The 19,018-nt window shown below is 37.3% G+C and overlaps 1 protein-coding gene and 1 non-coding gene across 2 annotated transcripts in view; one reads left to right on the forward strand and one right to left on the reverse strand.

Annotated features, from left to right (window-relative positions):
• Slco4c1 (solute carrier organic anion transporter family member 4C1) overlaps positions 1 to 15,602 on the forward strand; it is a 44,976-nt gene extending 29,374 nt beyond the window's left edge. Inside the window, exons 7-13 of the mRNA XM_038341011.1 lie at positions 1,149 to 1,293; positions 1,657 to 1,852; positions 6,692 to 6,845; positions 9,473 to 9,663; positions 13,606 to 13,670; positions 14,660 to 14,797; positions 15,442 to 15,602. Coding sequence (XP_038196939.1) covers positions 1,149 to 1,293; positions 1,657 to 1,852; positions 6,692 to 6,845; positions 9,473 to 9,663; positions 13,606 to 13,670; positions 14,660 to 14,797; positions 15,442 to 15,602 — 1,050 coding nt within the window. The remainder of the gene's footprint in view (positions 1 to 1,148; positions 1,294 to 1,656; positions 1,853 to 6,691; positions 6,846 to 9,472; positions 9,664 to 13,605; positions 13,671 to 14,659; positions 14,798 to 15,441) is intronic.
• Trnak-cuu lies at positions 8,185 to 8,257 on the reverse strand. The gene has a single exon. It is a non-coding gene; the product is annotated as a tRNA-Lys (tRNA).
• Positions 15,603 to 19,018: the final 3,416 nt, after the last annotated feature.

Consider the following 19,018-nt stretch of genomic DNA (forward strand, 5'->3'; position numbering starts at 1 on the left):
GAAGTTCTCTCTCTCTCTCTCTCTCTCTCTCTCTCTCTCTCTCTCTCTCTCTCTCTCTCTCTCTGTCTGTCTCTCTCTCTCGTTTGTATATGTGTGTGTGTATGTGTGTGAATTTCCCCCACAGGCTCATATTAACACAGTGCTTACACATGTACACATCTTACATACACGCATAAGTAAACACACATGCACCCTCACACCATTTTACAATTATTTTCCTAACAATTACTCCGGAAGCTTTTATCCATAACTTTTCAGACTGAGTTTCCTTGCCCATTGAGCTCCAGAATAGAAGAATTGAAAGAGCATGATTTTTACTTCCTTGGCAATATTTTCAGTGCTTCCTCATTATATGTAACCCGCCACTCCATACCATTTCCCTTATGGCATGCATTGATCAATTGTCATTGACCTCATCTGCTTTTAAGTCTTCTTCCTTTTGGATCATGCCTCCTCATTCTCAATTGTCTCTGGTTGTTATTTCTTCCTTCCTATTGAAAGTTGAGAAGTCCTCTGTTAGAACTCCTCCGCTACGAAGCTCCGTGAGTGTTTTTACCCATTCTTACCAGGTGGCTGTGCTCACCACTACACTGCCAACGTTTTCGTCTGTCCTTCATATCTCGAAATTTGGTGTGTCAGGTTTATGAACTAATATTATGAGAGAACTGGTGGTATAGCTACCTGTGTAGTTATTAACTCTATACCTATCTAAGGTTCTTAAGTTACTCAGTGCTATAATTATGAAATAATATTCATCCATGCTCAGTTTCAAGTTTCCCATTTAGCGGATTCAGGAATTTAAATCTATTTTAAGTCACCTAACAAGAAGTAAATTTACAGTATGGATATTTACTCTAATCCTAGAAAGGAGAACCTTCCCAATGGGCTTTTGCCTCATCTGCTGGCCTCTTGAGAGCATTATTGCATAATGACCCAAGTAATGAGTCATCTGTCAATTCCTTAGGTGTCCCACATACAAAAGTCCTCACCTGTGCTCGCGAGTGTGTACATCTATCAACTAGTTGAAGTTATATTTTCCTGCAAGAAGGAACCCTGAGTTAAAGTGTTTGCATTTTATTATGCATCTGTGTAAGCATCACACTTTGCTCTGTAACCAGTTATTCATTTGAACTGTATTTTTTCCTTAGAATTTGATGAGGAATACTGTCTTTATATGTTTAGTTCTATCAACCACTTCTGAAGCCTTAGTTACGACGGGATTTGCCACCTTTTTACCTAAATTTATAGAACATCAATTTGGAATAACATCCAGCTTTGCAGCTACGCTTGGAGGTAAAAGCCTTTCTCTGTTATAGCCTGGTATGCTGATTCTATTCAAGTGTGGTGTTTTCTCTTGGGAGAGTTGATCGTTTTGGAAAGTGCACACCTTGAAGTTTTGGGTAGAAGTTTCTGATTCTCTGAGATCAGTGTTCTGTGTCAATTTAAGACAGAAAAAAATGGGTTAAGAAGAATATATTAATTCTGTTAATACTTAATTTTATTAACTATGACAATTTTTTGTGCATGTGTTTTTTTATGTCAGGTAAGTGCTTTTGTTTGTGGAAGCCATTGTGGTGCTGGTTTTGATATTTTCCCGTTGTCAGTATGAGTAACTGAGCATAATTGTGTGTTTTTCATTATCTTACTTCTCATTAGGGGCGGTTTTAATCCCTGGAGCTGCTCTTGGTCAAATCTTAGGTGGTGTTCTTGTTTCAAAATTCAAAATGAAGTGTAAAAACACAATGAAGTTTGCATTGTTTACATCTGGAGTAGCACTTGCGCTGAGTTTTGTATTTATTTATGCAAAATGTGAAAATGAGCCATTTGCTGGTGTTTCTGAATCATATAATGGGTAAATATATTTCAATGCTTTTTACATTAATGTCAGATATTATGTATGTACTTTCAAGCATTTCCCTTCTCAAAACAGATGATTAGGAATTGCCTTTTGAAAAATGCAGACACATTTTGTTTGTTTCAGTGTAACATTTTGGTGGAATTTTGTCTATTGTTTTAATTTGAATATTTTGTGCTTTCTTGAAAGCTGTAGGTGTTAGTTAAGTTAGCAGTTTAAAGGCAAGGTGTTTGACTCAAGGATTCAAAGAGGAAAAAAACGTACGAAGTTTGTCTTGTATGGATTTATATGTGATAGTGAAGAAGCACCTACGCTCCCTGGTCCTCTCCGTTCTGCCCTGTGATCTCTTCTTCTATCATCAGAGGCCAAGCAGATCCTGCTTTTGCTTGGCCTCCTAACCTTTAGCACTCTTTCTTTTCTTGCAAACCTAAAGTCTTTGTAAGTTGTTCTTTTTGCATTTTGTTATAGCTACAAAAAGCAGACAATGGCAATATCCTAGAGAGAATTTAACATCCTAATTCTGTATTAACTTAAACATTTTATAATGAAAGCTATTTTGTTTTTCGAAACAGGGTATCCCGGACTGTCCTGGAACTCACTCTGTAGACCTAGTTTTGGCTTTAAACACAGAGATCTATTTGCCTTTGCCTCCTGAGTGCTGGACTTAAAGCCGTGTGCTCCACTCCTTAGCAGAAGTTATTCTGTATGATAAAATCCTCTTATTTGGTTTGAAAATATACTAAAACAATACTAAAATAAAACTAAACATGCATAATACTTTCTGTTCTATTTACACTGAAGTTCATGTTCATTTTAGAGAAATAAATGGCTTCTTGTTCTGTCCTGCAGGCAGGTTTCTCCCCCTAGCAAGTCTCCTTGGTCAGGTTTGTTTTGCTCTGGAATGCTAAGCCACCAGCAGTAGATCAGGCAAGGCAGGTGAGAGGGCATAGCAGTGTGCCTGGGAGCCTCATTGTGATGTTTTGATTATTTCATTGCATGTGTACTTGGCTAGTGAGAGAGGGGTCACTCCAGGTATGGGATTTTATGATTTTGTGCAATACTGCATTTATATGATATTAAGTTCATTTAGAAATGTTTGCCAATAACAATAGTCTTGATTTGTAGTGATATTTACATGTCTGTCATTCCTTCAAGTTTATAGGATGCTGAGTGTTCTACACAAGTGTTTGGTTAAGCTCCATTACATTTGGTCAACACTTCTTCACACTTCCTCTTAGAGATACAGTAAATTCTTACTCTCAAACAGAGATTGGAAAACAAAACGCTGAATGAGCAACGGGGTGAGCGACTGGAGCTCCAGAAAGTTCTATAGCATTCACAGAAAGAGGTCTTTTCAATTTTATTTGACCATTCTTAGGAAAGTCCTCATGACCTAAAGGAAAACGGAGTTTGAAGGTTTTAAGGAGCCGAGGAGAAGAAAAGGGAGAAAGGATGCTGTACCAAGGGTATAGATGTTACTGAAAGTAAAGGCTACTTCCAGCCACCAGTTTGAGTGGAGTTTGGGTTACATGTCTGGAAATAACAACAACAAAAAAAATGGAAATGGAAATGTTGAAATTATACTTCCCAAGCCAGGTGTGGTGGTGCATGCCTTAATCCCAGCACTTGGGAGGCAGAGGCAGGTGGATCTCCGTGACTCAGAAGCCAGTCTGATCTACATAGCAAGTCCCAGGGCAGTCAGAACTGCTGAAAGTGTCCCTGCCTTCGGCGGGGGCGGGGGTTGAAAGAAAGAAGAAAGAAAATATATTTCAAAGCTAGCATTTACTGCTTTCCTACTAATATTTTTTTCCTTTTCATCCCTTGTCATAATTTTCATAAAATACAGAGAAATTGAAGCTTGATGATTATCAGTATACATTTCTCTCATGATTTCTACTGTGCTTTGCATAAGGACATCTTGCACTCTATATTTTCAGTGTGTGTTTATAAATAATATGATACATATTGGAAATTCTGAATTGAAACTATTGTGAAGCTTTATTTAATAATCTAAGTGCCAAGGGCTGATTTTGTTTTGTCTCCTTTCTGTTGTCTGTGCAAAGTTTTCTCTGGGCAGAGACTATTACCCTTTTGTTACAGAACTGACTGAGTTTGACAAAGAACCATGTGGCAGCATTTTGTAGGGCATAGCTACAAAGAACATACTTTAGTCAGAAGGAAAGAGTGCCTGCACCCCTTTGTATTTACTAATCCGTTTATATGTAAATGTATGTGCAGGGCAGAGAACCACTTGTGGAAGGGGTTCCCTCCTTGTGTGTGGGTTCCAGACTCTGAGCTCAGGTCATCGGACTTGGTGTCATTTGTCCCTACCACCTCAGCCCTCTTTCCAGCCCCTTACACTCTAGGTTTTGCTTTCCATTTCCCAACAACTTGTTCTCTCCCTCCTACGTTGATCCACCTCCCTCACAAACTTCTCTGGCTACTACTTACATACCAACATTTCCCAGTTTGATAAATTATTTTTAAATACTTTGATGATATATTTTGCTTCCAGTTGCTGGAATGAGCCTTTCTCTCTCATCTCTGGCTCTGGTTCCCTCTTTTCTGTTATGTTTCCACCGCTCTTCCTAAGATAGCACATCTGAGATAGCAAACATTCATTGTGTGAACGTGAAGTAAGCAGAGCTCCCCCAAACTCCACCTAGCCCACTAGAGTTTTCTATCTCTTTTTGTGGTAGATCTTATCACTGTCATGATTTCTGTTAAATACACATGCAAATAGGTATTAAAATTTCTAACCTTGGGTCAATTATCTGCCAACTTGAGACTCAGACACCTAATATTTATGTAAAGCCAGAGTGGTTATCTCTTCTTCAGAACTAGGAGTGCCTACAAATTCCTTGAAATAGTGCTTAATCATATGCCAATCGCCAAATCTTGCTGATTATACGTTTAAAAGTTTCCTCCAATCTTTCTTAGAATCAATTTCTGATTTGGTTTCTCCTTATATTTTGATCACTTGTTTTAGGTGTTGTAACTGGTCTCCTTCCCTCCAATTCATACTCTATGCAACTTTAGAGGATAAATGCTTGCACAGCAAGGGTGAGACCTGAGTGCAGATACCCAGAACCTATATAATGCTGATGGGCGTGGTAGTCTACCTTTAACTCCATCACTCAAAAGAAAGACAGGGACTGTGGATCCCCAGAGGAAGCTGGCTAGCTAGACCAGCCTGTACCAAGGATCTCTGGGGTTGGTGAGAGTTACTGTCTCAACTAAGAAAGTGGTCAATGAAGCTTTCCAATGGTAACCTCAGGCACATGCATATATGTTCACTCACACAGATGGAAACATGTATACATATATCCATATATACAATGAATGTATCAAAATATTTTTGGTGAACTTTTGGCAATATCACTGCTGAATACAAGCATACATACTTCTAATAATTAACATCCATTAATTTTTAACAAGGCCCTTGAGGCAAACATTAATCTTGACCTTGACATCTCACAGAAACATTTCTGGTTCAGACACCATTTCCATTCCTTCTCTGCTCCATTGTGCCTCTTCCAATTACCCACTGCATGGATAAATTTTGCTTATCTTTAAGAGTCATATAGGTGGTAGTTTCTCAGGTCTCCTTTCTCAAAGCCTTTTTTTCATGTTAGTTGTCCTACCTTGGAGCTTCTAAAATGTGTCCATAGGTACCAGTAAACCACAGCCAGCAGATTAGCATACAGTTAACCTACCTTTGTGCCTAGACTAATCTTTGGAGAATGATGCTAACTTATTCATCTTCATGCTCTCCTTACTCAACACAAGGCCTACTTATCACCTGCTTCAGATACATTGCGGAATGAATGAATAGGTGAGGCACCGGGGAAGCATCTTTGATCAAAGTAAACCTTTACATTGGGATTTCTGTGCCCCTGTCTATTGGGACTTCTGTGTCTGTGCCCCTGTCTATTGGCACTTTTGTGCCCCTGTATATTGGGACTTGTGAATCCCTATATGTTGGGACTTCTTGTCCCTGCATTTTGGGACTTCAGTGCCTTCTCACAGACTGGAAGAGAGGGTATAAACACAACCTCACAGAGTCTGAAATCAGGAAATTTGCTTATTGCAAAGACAGATTCTGTGGTGATATGAAAAGGTTAAAATACACGATTTTGTTGACTTTTTGGTTTAGAAATGTTGCTCACATTCTAGGGATGTTTGCAAATCGTTTTTATATATAAAATAGCCGCTTTTTCATTGCCACTGATGGGTAGCAGTGAAGGATGGTCCCAGCCATCTCACAGATAATGCACAGAACTGTAACTGTTTGTCACCGGGAAACCTTGACATTTATTGAGACTTTTATTCTGTTTTATTTTACTCTCTCTCTCTCTCTCTCCTCTCTCTCTCTCTCTCTCTCTCTCTCGTGTGTGTGTGTGTGTGTGTGTGAGAGAGAGAGAGAGAGAGAGAGAGAGAGAAAGGGGGAGAGAGAAACCTTATTAATAACTCTTACTTGATAGCTCCCTCCCTTAAGGTTTACTCTAATCAAAGAAGATTTCCCAGTGCCTGACCTACTCAGTCATTCAGACATGCATCTGAAGCAGGTGATAAGTAGGTCTTGTGTTGAGTTATGAGAGTGTGAACCTGAGTAAGATCGCATCACTCCTCTAAGGTTTCAGTCTAGGCATGGAGGTAGGTTAATTGTATGCTAAGTTGCATGGAGAAGCAGAAATTTTGTTTTATTCCTTTGGTATTCATGTGGAGAGCGACTGAATGACACTATGAAAAGATACAACTACTTCTGAAACAAGTACGTCGCTTAGGAATTACAACACAAAAAAATTTACCTTCTCTGTCCTTTCTCACTTACAGAACAGCAGAACTGGGGAATTTGACTGCTCCTTGTAATGCCAATTGCAACTGTTTGCGATCCTATTATTACCCTCTCTGTGGAAGTGACGGAATCCAGTATTTTTCTCCCTGCTTTGCAGGTTGTTTAAACTCAGATCCAATCAAGAAACCAAAGGTAGCCATGTTTTCTACTTTGCCTCAGCGAAGCACTATGCACTGTGTGTTGTGATTGTCATCTTGACCTTCCTAGTGGGCTGTTCAATCTCTTCTGCTTGTTCTGCCTTCCCAGTTAAGCAACCCTGGCCTCTTCCTCTGAGTAAGACTCCTTCCTTCATGTCTCACGCAATTATTGCTGAACTCAGCATGGCAATTATATTACCATTTTATATGGTTTTGTTTTTTTCCTTAATTATAAGATCCTTGAGCATGGTTACTAATCAGTGATATAACGAAACTCATTAATTATTTGTAAACTGCACATACCACAAATACATTGTAATCATCCAAATCATTAATTTACCAAATATAAATTTGATTTTATTTTTTAGTGCTATACACAGACATTATTTCTTCTTATATAATTGAATAATTTCAGACAGTCCAAGCAGCTATCTTAGTAAGCAGGATGCTTGTCTTTCATGTTTAAGACACTGGACTTTATCCCTATGGTGTACACTGCTTGTGTTGGCATCAATTTGCCTATTTCCAAGCACTCAGTAGGCAGAGGTAGATCTCTGTGAGTCTGAAGCCACCCTAGTCCACATAGTAAGGCCCTGTCTAATAAAGAAGCGAATAAAAAGCAATGCAAGAGGGCTTAAGATTTTATCCTGAAAATGGAGGCCACTCACGTGAAGTTGGAAGGCAGCACTGCTTCAAGTTTCAAGCACTTTGGGAAAATTTAGTATTTTGTCAACTATCAGGAATCTAAATCCCATAAGTCAGTTTGGCAGCCATGTGGAGCCAGAACTGCCTGTGAGGTGACTGAGTAAGTAGTATTTTCCTGTAGTTAAAGAGCATGCCTTGTTTGTACCTGGTGCCTAAGGACATCAGAAAAGGGTGTTAGATGCCCTAAAACTGGAGTTACAGAAGGTTGTGAGCCACCATGTGGATTTAGAAATCGAACTCAGCACCTCTAACTACTGAGCCATCTTTTCAGCCCAAGACACACTTTTCTTATGAACTGTTTCATACTGACAAGACTACACATGTAAGAAAATAATAAACATATGTTTTTTGGTGAGCAATAATAATATTTTTTTTCTGTCAAATGACCCAAATACTGAAGGGGAAGCCCAGCCAATCACCTTGTTTGTAAGGCATGTCCCCCTCATGCTAATACTTACTTATAAAATCTTGCGGGTGTGCGGCCCACACTCTCTTTGTTTCCTGCGCTTCGCTGGAACTCTGGCTTTGGAAGTTTTTCCCTTTTCCTCCTTTTATTAAAGCTGAGTATTTTATAATAAAGCTAGTTTGGTTTATTCCAATTGCCAACTGACCACGCCCCTTCATTTTGGTGCCCAACGTGGGCCTCAAACCCACGACCCTGAGATCAAGAGTCTCATGCTCTACCGACTGAGCTAGCTGGGCTGAGAGTTCTATCACATCCTTTACTGAGTTATACGATTTGAGCGGGACAGAAAATCCTGTGGTCAATTTCTCTTCTCAAGGCTTTCAGACAGGGGTCCCCAGCATGTCTCAGGAAGTATAGGTGCTTGTTGTTAAGCATGGAAAACTGAGTTTAAACCCTAGAGCCCACACGGTGGAGTTACAAGCTCCCAATCACTTGTTGCCTTACCTCCAGACGTGTTCTGTGACACCCAGTTACCCACCCACAGTGAATAAATACATGTCATAGAAATTTTAAAGCATTAAGACTGAATGAGCTTGTTTTGTTTGTAGATCTTATTGATGCCTATGTAATAACACATAGTGTAGGATCATCTGTATAATTGCTCTTCCCAAATCAACGCCCTTAGTCCAGAATTGCTTGACCACAGAGGAAACAACTACCCTTGGGACCATGAAAACACCACTTTCTTTGGCTTCCCTATTTTACTATGACTTTGTTGTTTTAAATGTCTGAAAAGTTCACATTAAGGATAACATTGAGATATACAATGCCTTTAGGTTTTAATACAGTTTCTAAATAATTTACTTTCTACAAATATAAAACATGACTTTTTATTGTTACCTTTTACAATGATGTCACGTCCTTATAGACATACATCTATGCCTATATGTAAGTATATGAGAAATAACTAATAAGTTATTTATATGTAAGGTCACTTTCACAGTAAAGATGTGGTAACCCCTATTTTTTTTCACTATCATGAATGTTATAGGAAACTTATAAAGTTGTAGTGTATATGGGATGATTTTACTGTGGCACTTATCAAAATTATAGTGTTTGTTCTTCCAAACTAGTGCACATTATGAGGTTGTTGGCATGGATGCCTCTGTGCCCCCTGTAATGGAAAAGAAGAGTTACTAGAAAGACATTATCTGGGTAGTTATGTTCTACTGAAAATAATATATGCAGAACGTGAGAGAGTGTAACTGTTGTATTCTTGCCAAGTTGTTTTATGTCATGAGCCAATAATAGGCTATAAGTTGGTGTAATAGCCACAAAGTCAAACACGGGGGATTGAATATTACACGTATGGTTTGTTTCTATTCGCTTAATTTCTTAGGGTTAATTGCTTTCAGTACTATTGAACTGTCAATAGATCAGGAGAGTGATAAAATGATGTAAATATATTTTCAAAGTAAACAACTTTTAATCTCTTCGTGCTTAAATTTCAGGCTTATTACAATTGTTCCTGTATTGAAAGGAAAATAGAAATCACACCGGCTGCAGAAAGTATTGATTTTGAAGCGGAAGCTGGAAAATGTGGAACTCGGTGTGCAAACTTGCCGATATTTCTTGGCATTTTCTTCATTACAGTTATCTTTACTTTCATGGCAGGTACTCCGATAACCGTGTCTATATTAAGGTAAGTGTTGCCCTCTGGAACTTGCATATCCTATTGAAGCATGTTGTGGACTTAGACGTTAAGCTGGGCTTTAATTGAGTCAAGCAATAACACCCTGGTGCGTCATGCCTTTGGAACGCCATAGAAGCCCAAATGTCTGAGGTTTAAAGAAGCTAATGTCGCCTATGTGACAGTCGTTTAGCATTTTCTCTGCGGGTTCACACATGACCAGTGTGAGATGGAGATTAGTTCGGTTGTGTGAAAGTATTCTGGCATGATCACAGCAATCTTCATTCTAAAGTAAACAATGGGTGCTGGCAATTCGACTCCCTCAAAACGGCCACGAAGGTAACTGTCACCTGGGCATTTGTTGGTGTTTTTCATTTTTGTTTGTTCCCCTCCTTTAAGGCTGTTAAGAGGCTCTACCTTCCAACGGCAGAATCTCTGCCTCTTGACTAGCAAACACCATACCTTTTCTTTCTTAGCACTTTGATTCTCAATATTCATCCACTATAATTCTTACTTTTTAATAAGTTGAAAGTGTATGGATTCTAAATTATATTTAGTAGTTAACCTTGCCTGGGAATTTGAGGGATTTAGTAAAAATTACAAAATGATTTAAATCATACCAAACACCATCTTAGCGGCCTGCTTATTCATGCGTGTTTTATTTTGTACTTTTAGACAACAGTTCACTATGAGCCCAAGCTGGCCTCAAACCTGCACTGATTCTCCTTCTGTCTTGGGCTCCTAAAAGCTGGGGATACAGGCTTGTGTCACACTGCCTGGCTTATTTGCTTATTTAGCAAGATGAGTCCTCTTTTTGCCTCTCACATGACTCCCTTGTGTGCTGGTATCACACTTCATTGTCACTGAACAGTCATTTAAGAAATTACTAATATTGTTGAACCCAGAACTTGTCTTGCCTCATGTTATATGCTTATCCTATATGTGATTTCAGTCTCACATTTCAGACTTTAGAAGACGTCAGAGTATTTGAAACTTAGTTAATAGTGATACTCAAAAATACTAACAATAATAATAAGATTTTTAACCCAAGTGTAGTGGTCCCTGCCTGTAATCCCTGCCAAGAAAGGTATTTTTTTCTGGGTTGGGGAGGTTGTACTAATGCTAGCTTATTTGGGTTGCTTTTCCAGACTTGTTGCAATATCTAGTCAATTAAAACTACATATAGTAGATATTACATTACATTACATTAAAATACATTAAAATACATTCCAATACATTAAAATACACATATGATATGAAATTATTACCTCATGTTATAACCATCATCTTACATAGTCACCATTTTTATGTATATGAACGCGTGTATAGAAAGTAATTAATATCTACTCTTAATAAACTTCAAAAATACAATAAAAATTTCAGGGGTTAATGCATTGTCTAATATAACCCAGGCTGGTCTTGAACTTGCGATGTAGTTGAGCCTGTTCTGCCTTTACATACAATAGTCACTGAACTATACAATCTATCTCCAGAATTTATCCTGCAAAATCAACTCTTTGTAGCCTTTGATAGAGTTGAACTATTTCCTTGACCGAGGACTCTGGCCATCACCACTTTACTCTCTACTTCTTAAGAACATTTTAAAACTTTTATGTATTTGTATGCACGTATATTGTACACATATGCCATGGCATTTGTGTGGCGGTCAGATGACAACTTCCAAGAGTCACTTTTCTCCTTCTATATGGTGTGGTTCCTGCGGACTGGACCCAGGTCACCACTCTTGGCAACAAGTACTTTTACCCTTTGAGCCATCTTACCAGCTTGCCCATGCTTCTAATGCCCCTGATGCCTTCCACATAAGAAGCAGAGCATGCACTCATGTCTTCTGGTTCATTTTCATCTCCGTAGAGGGTAGTTAACTAAAGTAATTCATGCTGTACAGATGGAAAGAGTTCCTTTTCCTTGCATGGTCTTAGTATTTCACATACCGGGTTTTCTTTGCCCATTCGTTTGATGACTGAGTGTTCAGTAGCTTAACTGTTGTAAGTCTGCGGTGAGTGCAGAAGAACAGCGAACTCCTCGACATTCTGCTGAGTCACTTATTGCTCATAGCTGTAACTTATTTGAGAAACTGTTGTCTTTCAGTACCAGCCCACTTCTCTTCTGGTAGTTTACACAGGCTTCCCCTTTCCATTTCCTCTAGATCATTTTGTGTGGCTTCATCATAACTGAGCAAGTAAGAGCAAGACAGCCTCTTCTTGTGGTCTCGCTGCACATTTGTTCAAGCCCTCTGACTTTGAGCGTTGTTTTCCACATCGTTCCCGGCCTTTGCTGTCTTACCCGAAGATGTGCCTCGTCTAATTTTTTACTAGTTTTGAAACTTTTTTCTTGTTATTGTTTTTGCCTTAGTTTATGATTTATGTGCATAAAGTGCTTCCCAGATACTCCTTTGCAGGTTCTTTCCTGTACTCTGTTGCTTTACTTTGCTTCCTTTGCTGTTCAGATTCATTGTGAGACACAGTCCTATTTGCTCTTCTTGCTTTGGTTGCATTATCGTATGATAGTCAAAAGTATCATTGCCCAAATGAACATCGAGAACTTTCTGTTTTTGCTTTTGGAAGGATAGGACTCAGGTTATATGTTTAGTCCTTAGTCAGTTTGAATTATTTTGTATATAGTTTGAGACAGGGTCAAATTTCATTGTTTTGCATATAAATACAGAATATACAATTCTCTGAACATTCCCAATATGTGTTCTTGGTGTCCTTGTCAAACATCAGTTGCATATACATATATGTATGTTCCATTTATCTCTGTGTACATTTTTATGACAGACCCAGACTTTTTATTATTATAGCTTTGTTATTGTAGTTTGAAATCTGGTAATATTATGCCTCCAATTTCATTCTTATTGACCAAAATTGGTATAGCTATTCTGGGTCTTTTCCATATGAATCTTAGAATTGTATTTTTATTTTTTTGTGAACAATTTCATTAGCATTTTAATGGGGATTTTATTCTAATTGCCTTGGAGAGTATGGGCATGTAGACAACATTATTTTGATTTGTGAACATTAAGATGTATCTTTTTTTATGTGTCGTCTCCCAAGATCTCTTTACATTGTTCTGATGTCCAACACTTTTTCCCCATTTGTTTAATCTCAGATGTTTAATTACTTTTGGGTTCTGTTATAATTGGGAATTTTTTCTTAGTTTCTTTTATGGATATTTCTTAGTGTGTTGAAATGCAACTGATTAGTAATGTTGATTTCATATCCTCAAATTTATTGACTCCATTTATTCATGCGAATAGTTCCTTTTGTGGACTCGATCTAAAAACAGGCAATTTCTTCCTTTTTACTTTGTATGTCTTTTCTTTGTTTTTGTCACCTTCTTCATCTGGACAGAATTTGAAGACTGCGAGAGTGGGCCCCCTTTTCTACTCCTAATCTCAGAGCATCAACTGAGTTTTCAGTGATTTTTTTTTTTGATTTGTGATTTTTATTTTGCTGAATTACATCCCCTCATGCCTAATTTGTTTATAGGTTTTATGAAAAATACTGTGCTTAAATGCTTATTTATTTACTTTTTATTTTCTAGACAGGGTTTCTTTGTGTAGCTCTGGTTGTCCTGGAACTCTCTCTGTACACCAGACTGACTAGCCTTGAACTCAGAGATCTGCCTTCCTTTGCCTCCCAAGTGCAGGGATTAAAGGTGTGCACCATCACCTGGCGAATTGGATTTTCTTCCTTTAACTTTATCGAAACTCTGAGGCTGTGACTTTTTGATGTTATTTGTAAAGTTTTACTGCTTATAACGTTTTTCTTTTGTAACCCCAAAATAATTTCCTTGTAAGATTTTACATATATTTTAATGTGAACAACATCTACTCGAGTATAAATGCTAAACCACTGATGTCCGTGTAAAAGCGTGACTATAATTAATAAATGCCCTGATTGTTTTTCTCATTTTTTTTGAATATGTTTGCAGGTGTGTCAATCACAGGCAGAGGTCTCTAGCATTGGGAGTACAGTTTCTGCTACTTCGGTTGTTGGGTATGTTATTTACGAACCTTAGTATAAGCTCTTTGTGTTCATTAGTTAGTAGCCTATTCAGGTATGTTACACGCCAAGTAACTAATAAAAGATAAGCAATGCATGATTGTCATTGATGAAAGCTGATGCATGGTTGTCATTGATGAAAGCTGATGCATGGTTGTCATGGATGAAAGCCGTTTTCCAGCATGCATGGTGTCAGACCGCTGGTATGTAACAGGAATACAGTGACTTTACACCTCACCAGTTGGACTTGCTATCTCTTTCCAATCCCACTGCAGACATACCCTCCAGAGAATATCCAATTCATTTGAAATATCAAGTATAGATCTTAGTGTATAATTTCTTTTCCTGCCACCTTTTATTTAACAGTTGAGCATATTTAGTATGAATTATTATATCAATACTCTCAGTCTTCATTTGTTTGAATTTACTAATGTGGAATACAGAAAGGTGGAGAGGATTACTTATGGTACCTTATTACTGCTCATAGATTTTGTATCAGATAAAATCAAAATCAAAATAAAATATTTTTCTAAGTGTTAGTCCAATGTAAGAATAAAATTGTCTTTAATTTTTTAACATTAATTTAGTGTATGTTTGTGCATGTGCAACACTTGCCACATTGGGGGGGGACAGAGGACAGCTTTCAGGAGCTGGGTCTCTTTCTACAGCGAGGGTCTCAGAATCCAATTAAGATTGCCAGGCCTGGAGGCAAGTGCCCTTACTCATTGAGCCTCTCACTGTCCCTAGGGCTAATGTTTTCTATTAAAGTACCTTCTTGAATTGGTTAGAAACATATAATTGCATATAATTATTTAAAATATTTTGACAATTTTTATATCCCTTGACTTATGAATGAATTGGATAATGTGCAGGTGGATAGAATAAAGTCTATTTGTATTATATAAATATATGTATAGCTATATATATTAAAACGTATAAATTATAGTCTTCGCTGATTTTCATTTTGCCATTGATTACTCTAGGCACAATACCTGGGCCAATTATATTTGGTGTCACAATAGACAGCACATGTGTTCTGTGGGATGTCAATGAATGTGGAATAAAAGGAGCTTGCTGGATTTATGATAACATCAGGATGGCCCATATGCTGGTAGCCATAAGTAAGTTGACATCTTGGTAACTTTAGAGCAGGCTAATGTGAATCAAGTTGTTGGTGAATTTTTTTTATCTAGTTTTGGTGTGATGGTCAGTCCATTCCGTGGGATAATACTGCAGTTCTGAAGCTGAAAGCAGTTACCCAACATGATATTAGAGGTTGTGAAATTTTTAGACTTCTTAGGTAGAAGAATAAAATGTTCTTTGTCTGTATATCACACATCATGTGTTTTGTAAGAACAATATCTCTTAAATGTTTGGAAAAGAATACACAAAAAATAAAAGAGTATTTGAAAAATTGTGAGGAATGATTTTTCTCCAAGTGTCTGGGCTCTGGAAACTATGTAAATAATACTCAAGAACAGAATAATTGTCATTGTATATTTTATACATATTTATCTATTTTAACAAAATGATACTAAATTATTAGCATTATTAACTTGAGATAGGACTTTCTCTTTAAGCTAGCTAGAAATTCTATGTGAAGCCCTTGCCCGATTCAAATGTGAAGCTCTTGCTTCTGATGCCTGAGTGTTTTCATTACAGATAAAGTAGGACATTTCTATTTGTGAAGAAACACTCAATAGAAATTATTTTTGTTCATCAGTAATGGTCCAAATGCATGACTCTCTGTTTATTTTGTATATAGGTGTTACTTGTAAAGTTATCACCATATTCTTCAACGGGCTTGCGATCGTCCTCTATAAACCACCACCACCAGGCACAGAGGTGTCCTTTCAAAGTCAGAATGTGGTTGTGTCTACTATTTCGATAGAAGAGGACCTCGATAAAACTGAAAATGAAGAATGAAAAAGGAAGAAAGGAGATCATTTCGGGAAAACTGGTTCTGTCAAGAAGACCGCACTGTGCCAAAGCTCCATTTTCTAGTCTGTGTAGAACAAAGCTTAAAAACCTATGTTCCACAATTGAGGATGTTTGTTGTCCATATTCAGATTCTTATTTTACTTATAATCCAAACAAACAAATAAGCAAAAAACCTCAGGCCTGTGCTTTTAAAGTTCACAAAAAGCCATAAACCACACAGATTCTTTGTTTCCATTGTCTAGCTGTGAAATCATCAAGAAGTCACAAGAATAATGGTCAACAAGTAATTAAAAGTTTACACTGAAAAAACACAGGTGCACAAACAAAATTTAAAACATTAGTTGCTGTTTGTTTTGCTTTTTGTAAGACCTCACTTATCCCCAGCTGCCCAGAAACTCAGGTGGCCAAGGATGACCTTTGTGCTCCATCCGCCTGGCACTACATCTAAGCATTGGGGTCCCAAGTGTATATCACCACCTCTGGCTCACGCTGACATTTTCAAAAATTCTTTCCATAACTACTTACATTTTAGTTTTCATTGTCAATAATTTGAATTTATTTGAGACACTTACAACATAAAAGTTTAGGCTAATCAGATGTATGTGATGGTTTGGGGGACTTGTTATTTAAAACTCATGAAATTCAACGCAGGTTCCAATGTAATTTTTTTACAAATCTCCTTTTCTGCCATCTATTTTCATAGTAAGTTACTGAACTGATAGATTGATTATTGGACAGTTTTCTTCTTTGTGTTCCAGTACTCTTTAGCCTCAAAATATCAACATTGACTTCACATCCTTTTAGAATAGGACTTCTAGGAAGTAATTTGGTAATATCACTTTTAACACTAAAACATATGGTTCTATGATAGTATTATTTAATTACATGTTTTCAGAGGAAAGAACCAGCCATAATGTGCCACCTCGACATGACAAACTGTCACCCTGCACTATTGACAAACACGTATTCAATCCTTCAAGTTTTATTTCCTAAACTAATTACTTAGCACATTACTTAGAGTAACCTAAGCAGAGTTTCATTTAACAGGTATCAGATATTGTTATTTAGTTAAGGTTTTAAATTCTATAATGCATTTACTGGAATCACAAGTATTTCATGCACCTGACATCAGAGAACTAAATCCCATCTGTGTGTGGGTTCCTGGCAAAAACTTACTTTTGTGAATACTATTACTAATTTAGAAAGTATTGAAGGGCTAAGGATGTAGTTGAATGCAAGGTCTAAATTTGAGACTCGGTGCTGATAAGAGCTACTCAAAACAAAGGGTGAGTGTATTTGAGTTATTTTTGCAGAATAAAGCTTCTACTTAATAAGGTTTTGTATCAGGTTTCATGTATTAGGTTCCCCATCAGGAAAACACAAGCCAGGAGAAAGGACCTATAAGAAAGTTAGAGTCTGAAGCACTAGAATTCACAGAATTTATGTTACTGTGTCTGGTGGTAATCATGTAGGGTCAAGGACTTCAGAACCTATTAGCTTCTAAGCTTAAATTCAAGAAGGAGGGATTAGCTATGAGTTAGACATGAAAGCACCTTGAATATTAAATGACAGATGTAGTCTCAGGAAGCACAGGGCTAGACTTATTTAACTCAGGAACATTTACAAACCAAAAATCAAATGAAAAGATATAACCAAAACCCAGGTATGGGGGAAGCAGACAGTTCCATCACCTAAAGGGATAACACAAGAAAGACAGAGAAATAAATACACAGGATACCTCAGGTGAGAATATTCATTCCCATCTTCCAGGCACGTTTTAAAGACTGCCTCCATTGTGGTCAAGGGTAATAAATTTTAGAGTTTCTCAAGTGTGGAAACATGGAATCCAGTGGGAAACTATAACATAATGGCATTTGAGAAATTCAGTAATTTCTTGAGAATAAGAACAAAAACAGGCCATACAAACAGATGAGTATATGACCACTTAACTTAGGGAGAAAAAAGGAAAGAAATCCTAAACGTAGAAATAGTCTAACAAACAGGTTAATAAACAGGCATCTCTAATGATTAGTGTTCATCAAACTGACATTGTTTTCAGTATATTCAGTTTCAAAGTATTTCTTTTATATATTTTAACAAACTTTCAAATGAAAATGGCATAAGGGAACCAATAACTTTGGTACTTGCATATGCATATTTAGAAAGGATACCTCCACTTGTGATAACACTACTGTAATCTTCATTGTTTCTACTTGTAAAGTCATGCAGATTATATGTGTTAGCATGCTGCTTTTAGAATACATTTCCTTAATATATATTTGCCACAGCTTATAGTTACAGAGAATAAGCTGCAGTTGGACCTGCTGTAAGTTTGTACATATTTGAATATATCTTAAAATTTGTAATATTTTAATTTTCTTAAATGCATAAAAAGTATAAAACTCATACACATGAGAAGATTGCATACATTTGGCTTTGCTATGTAAATTGAAAGAAGATACACATAAAAAATAGACTTATTTTCTTGGTTGCAAACAACTTTGTAAATAATTATTACATATAACTTTTATTAAATTAGGATATTTTATTATATTGTTTTAAGTGTTTGATTATGTTGGCTTTCTCATTCCTGTGATAAAAGGAATCCACTTAACTAAGGCAACTTTTGGGAGAAAGGATGAACATTGGTTCGCAGTGTGACATTACAGTTGATCATTGCAGAGAAGGCCCAGCAGCAGCGGCATGAAGCTGCTGGTCAAATGACATGTCAGGAAGCAGAGAGAAGTGAATACTTGTGCTCAGTATGTGTTCTCCTTTTTATTTAGTCTAATACCCCAGTTACTGAAATGGTACTGCCTGCATTTAAGGTACAGCTCCCACCTCCATTAAGTTGATCTGGATTTTCCCTCAGAGACATGACCAGATATTTGTTCCCATGGTGAGTCTATGTTCCATCAGAGTGACAATCAAGGATGACAATCATGCACAATATATTACAAAAAATAACATCAAAGAAAAGATACATTTGAGTTATAGTTTTAAAGATTTAGCCAATAGTCATTTGGCTGCATTGTTGCTGAGCTTATGGTGAGTCAGAATATGATTGGGGCCAAACTGCTTTCTTCATAATCATCAGAAGGCAGAAAAAGAGAGAGGAACAGGTGGCGTACCAGAATTCCCTTCAAGGACGTGTGCACAATGACTGACTTCCTTTAATTTTTAGCTTCAACCACATCCCAGTAATGGCCTCAGTTGAAAACCAAACCTTTGAGGAGATTCCAAATCTAAACTGTAACATTAGCCCTATAATATTTGAAAAGATATGTGATGGTACTTGGATGTGTAGCTTAAGATAATTGCTTATGGCAATGAGTGCTGTAGCGTTATCTGTCTCTTTGTTGTTAAGAAACATCTCCTAGAAAGGTGCTTGCAGGGGGATA

Source organism: Arvicola amphibius, chromosome 8 (assembly GCF_903992535.2).
Source record: "Arvicola amphibius chromosome 8, mArvAmp1.2, whole genome shotgun sequence".
NCBI lineage: Eukaryota > Metazoa > Chordata > Mammalia > Rodentia > Cricetidae > Arvicola > Arvicola amphibius.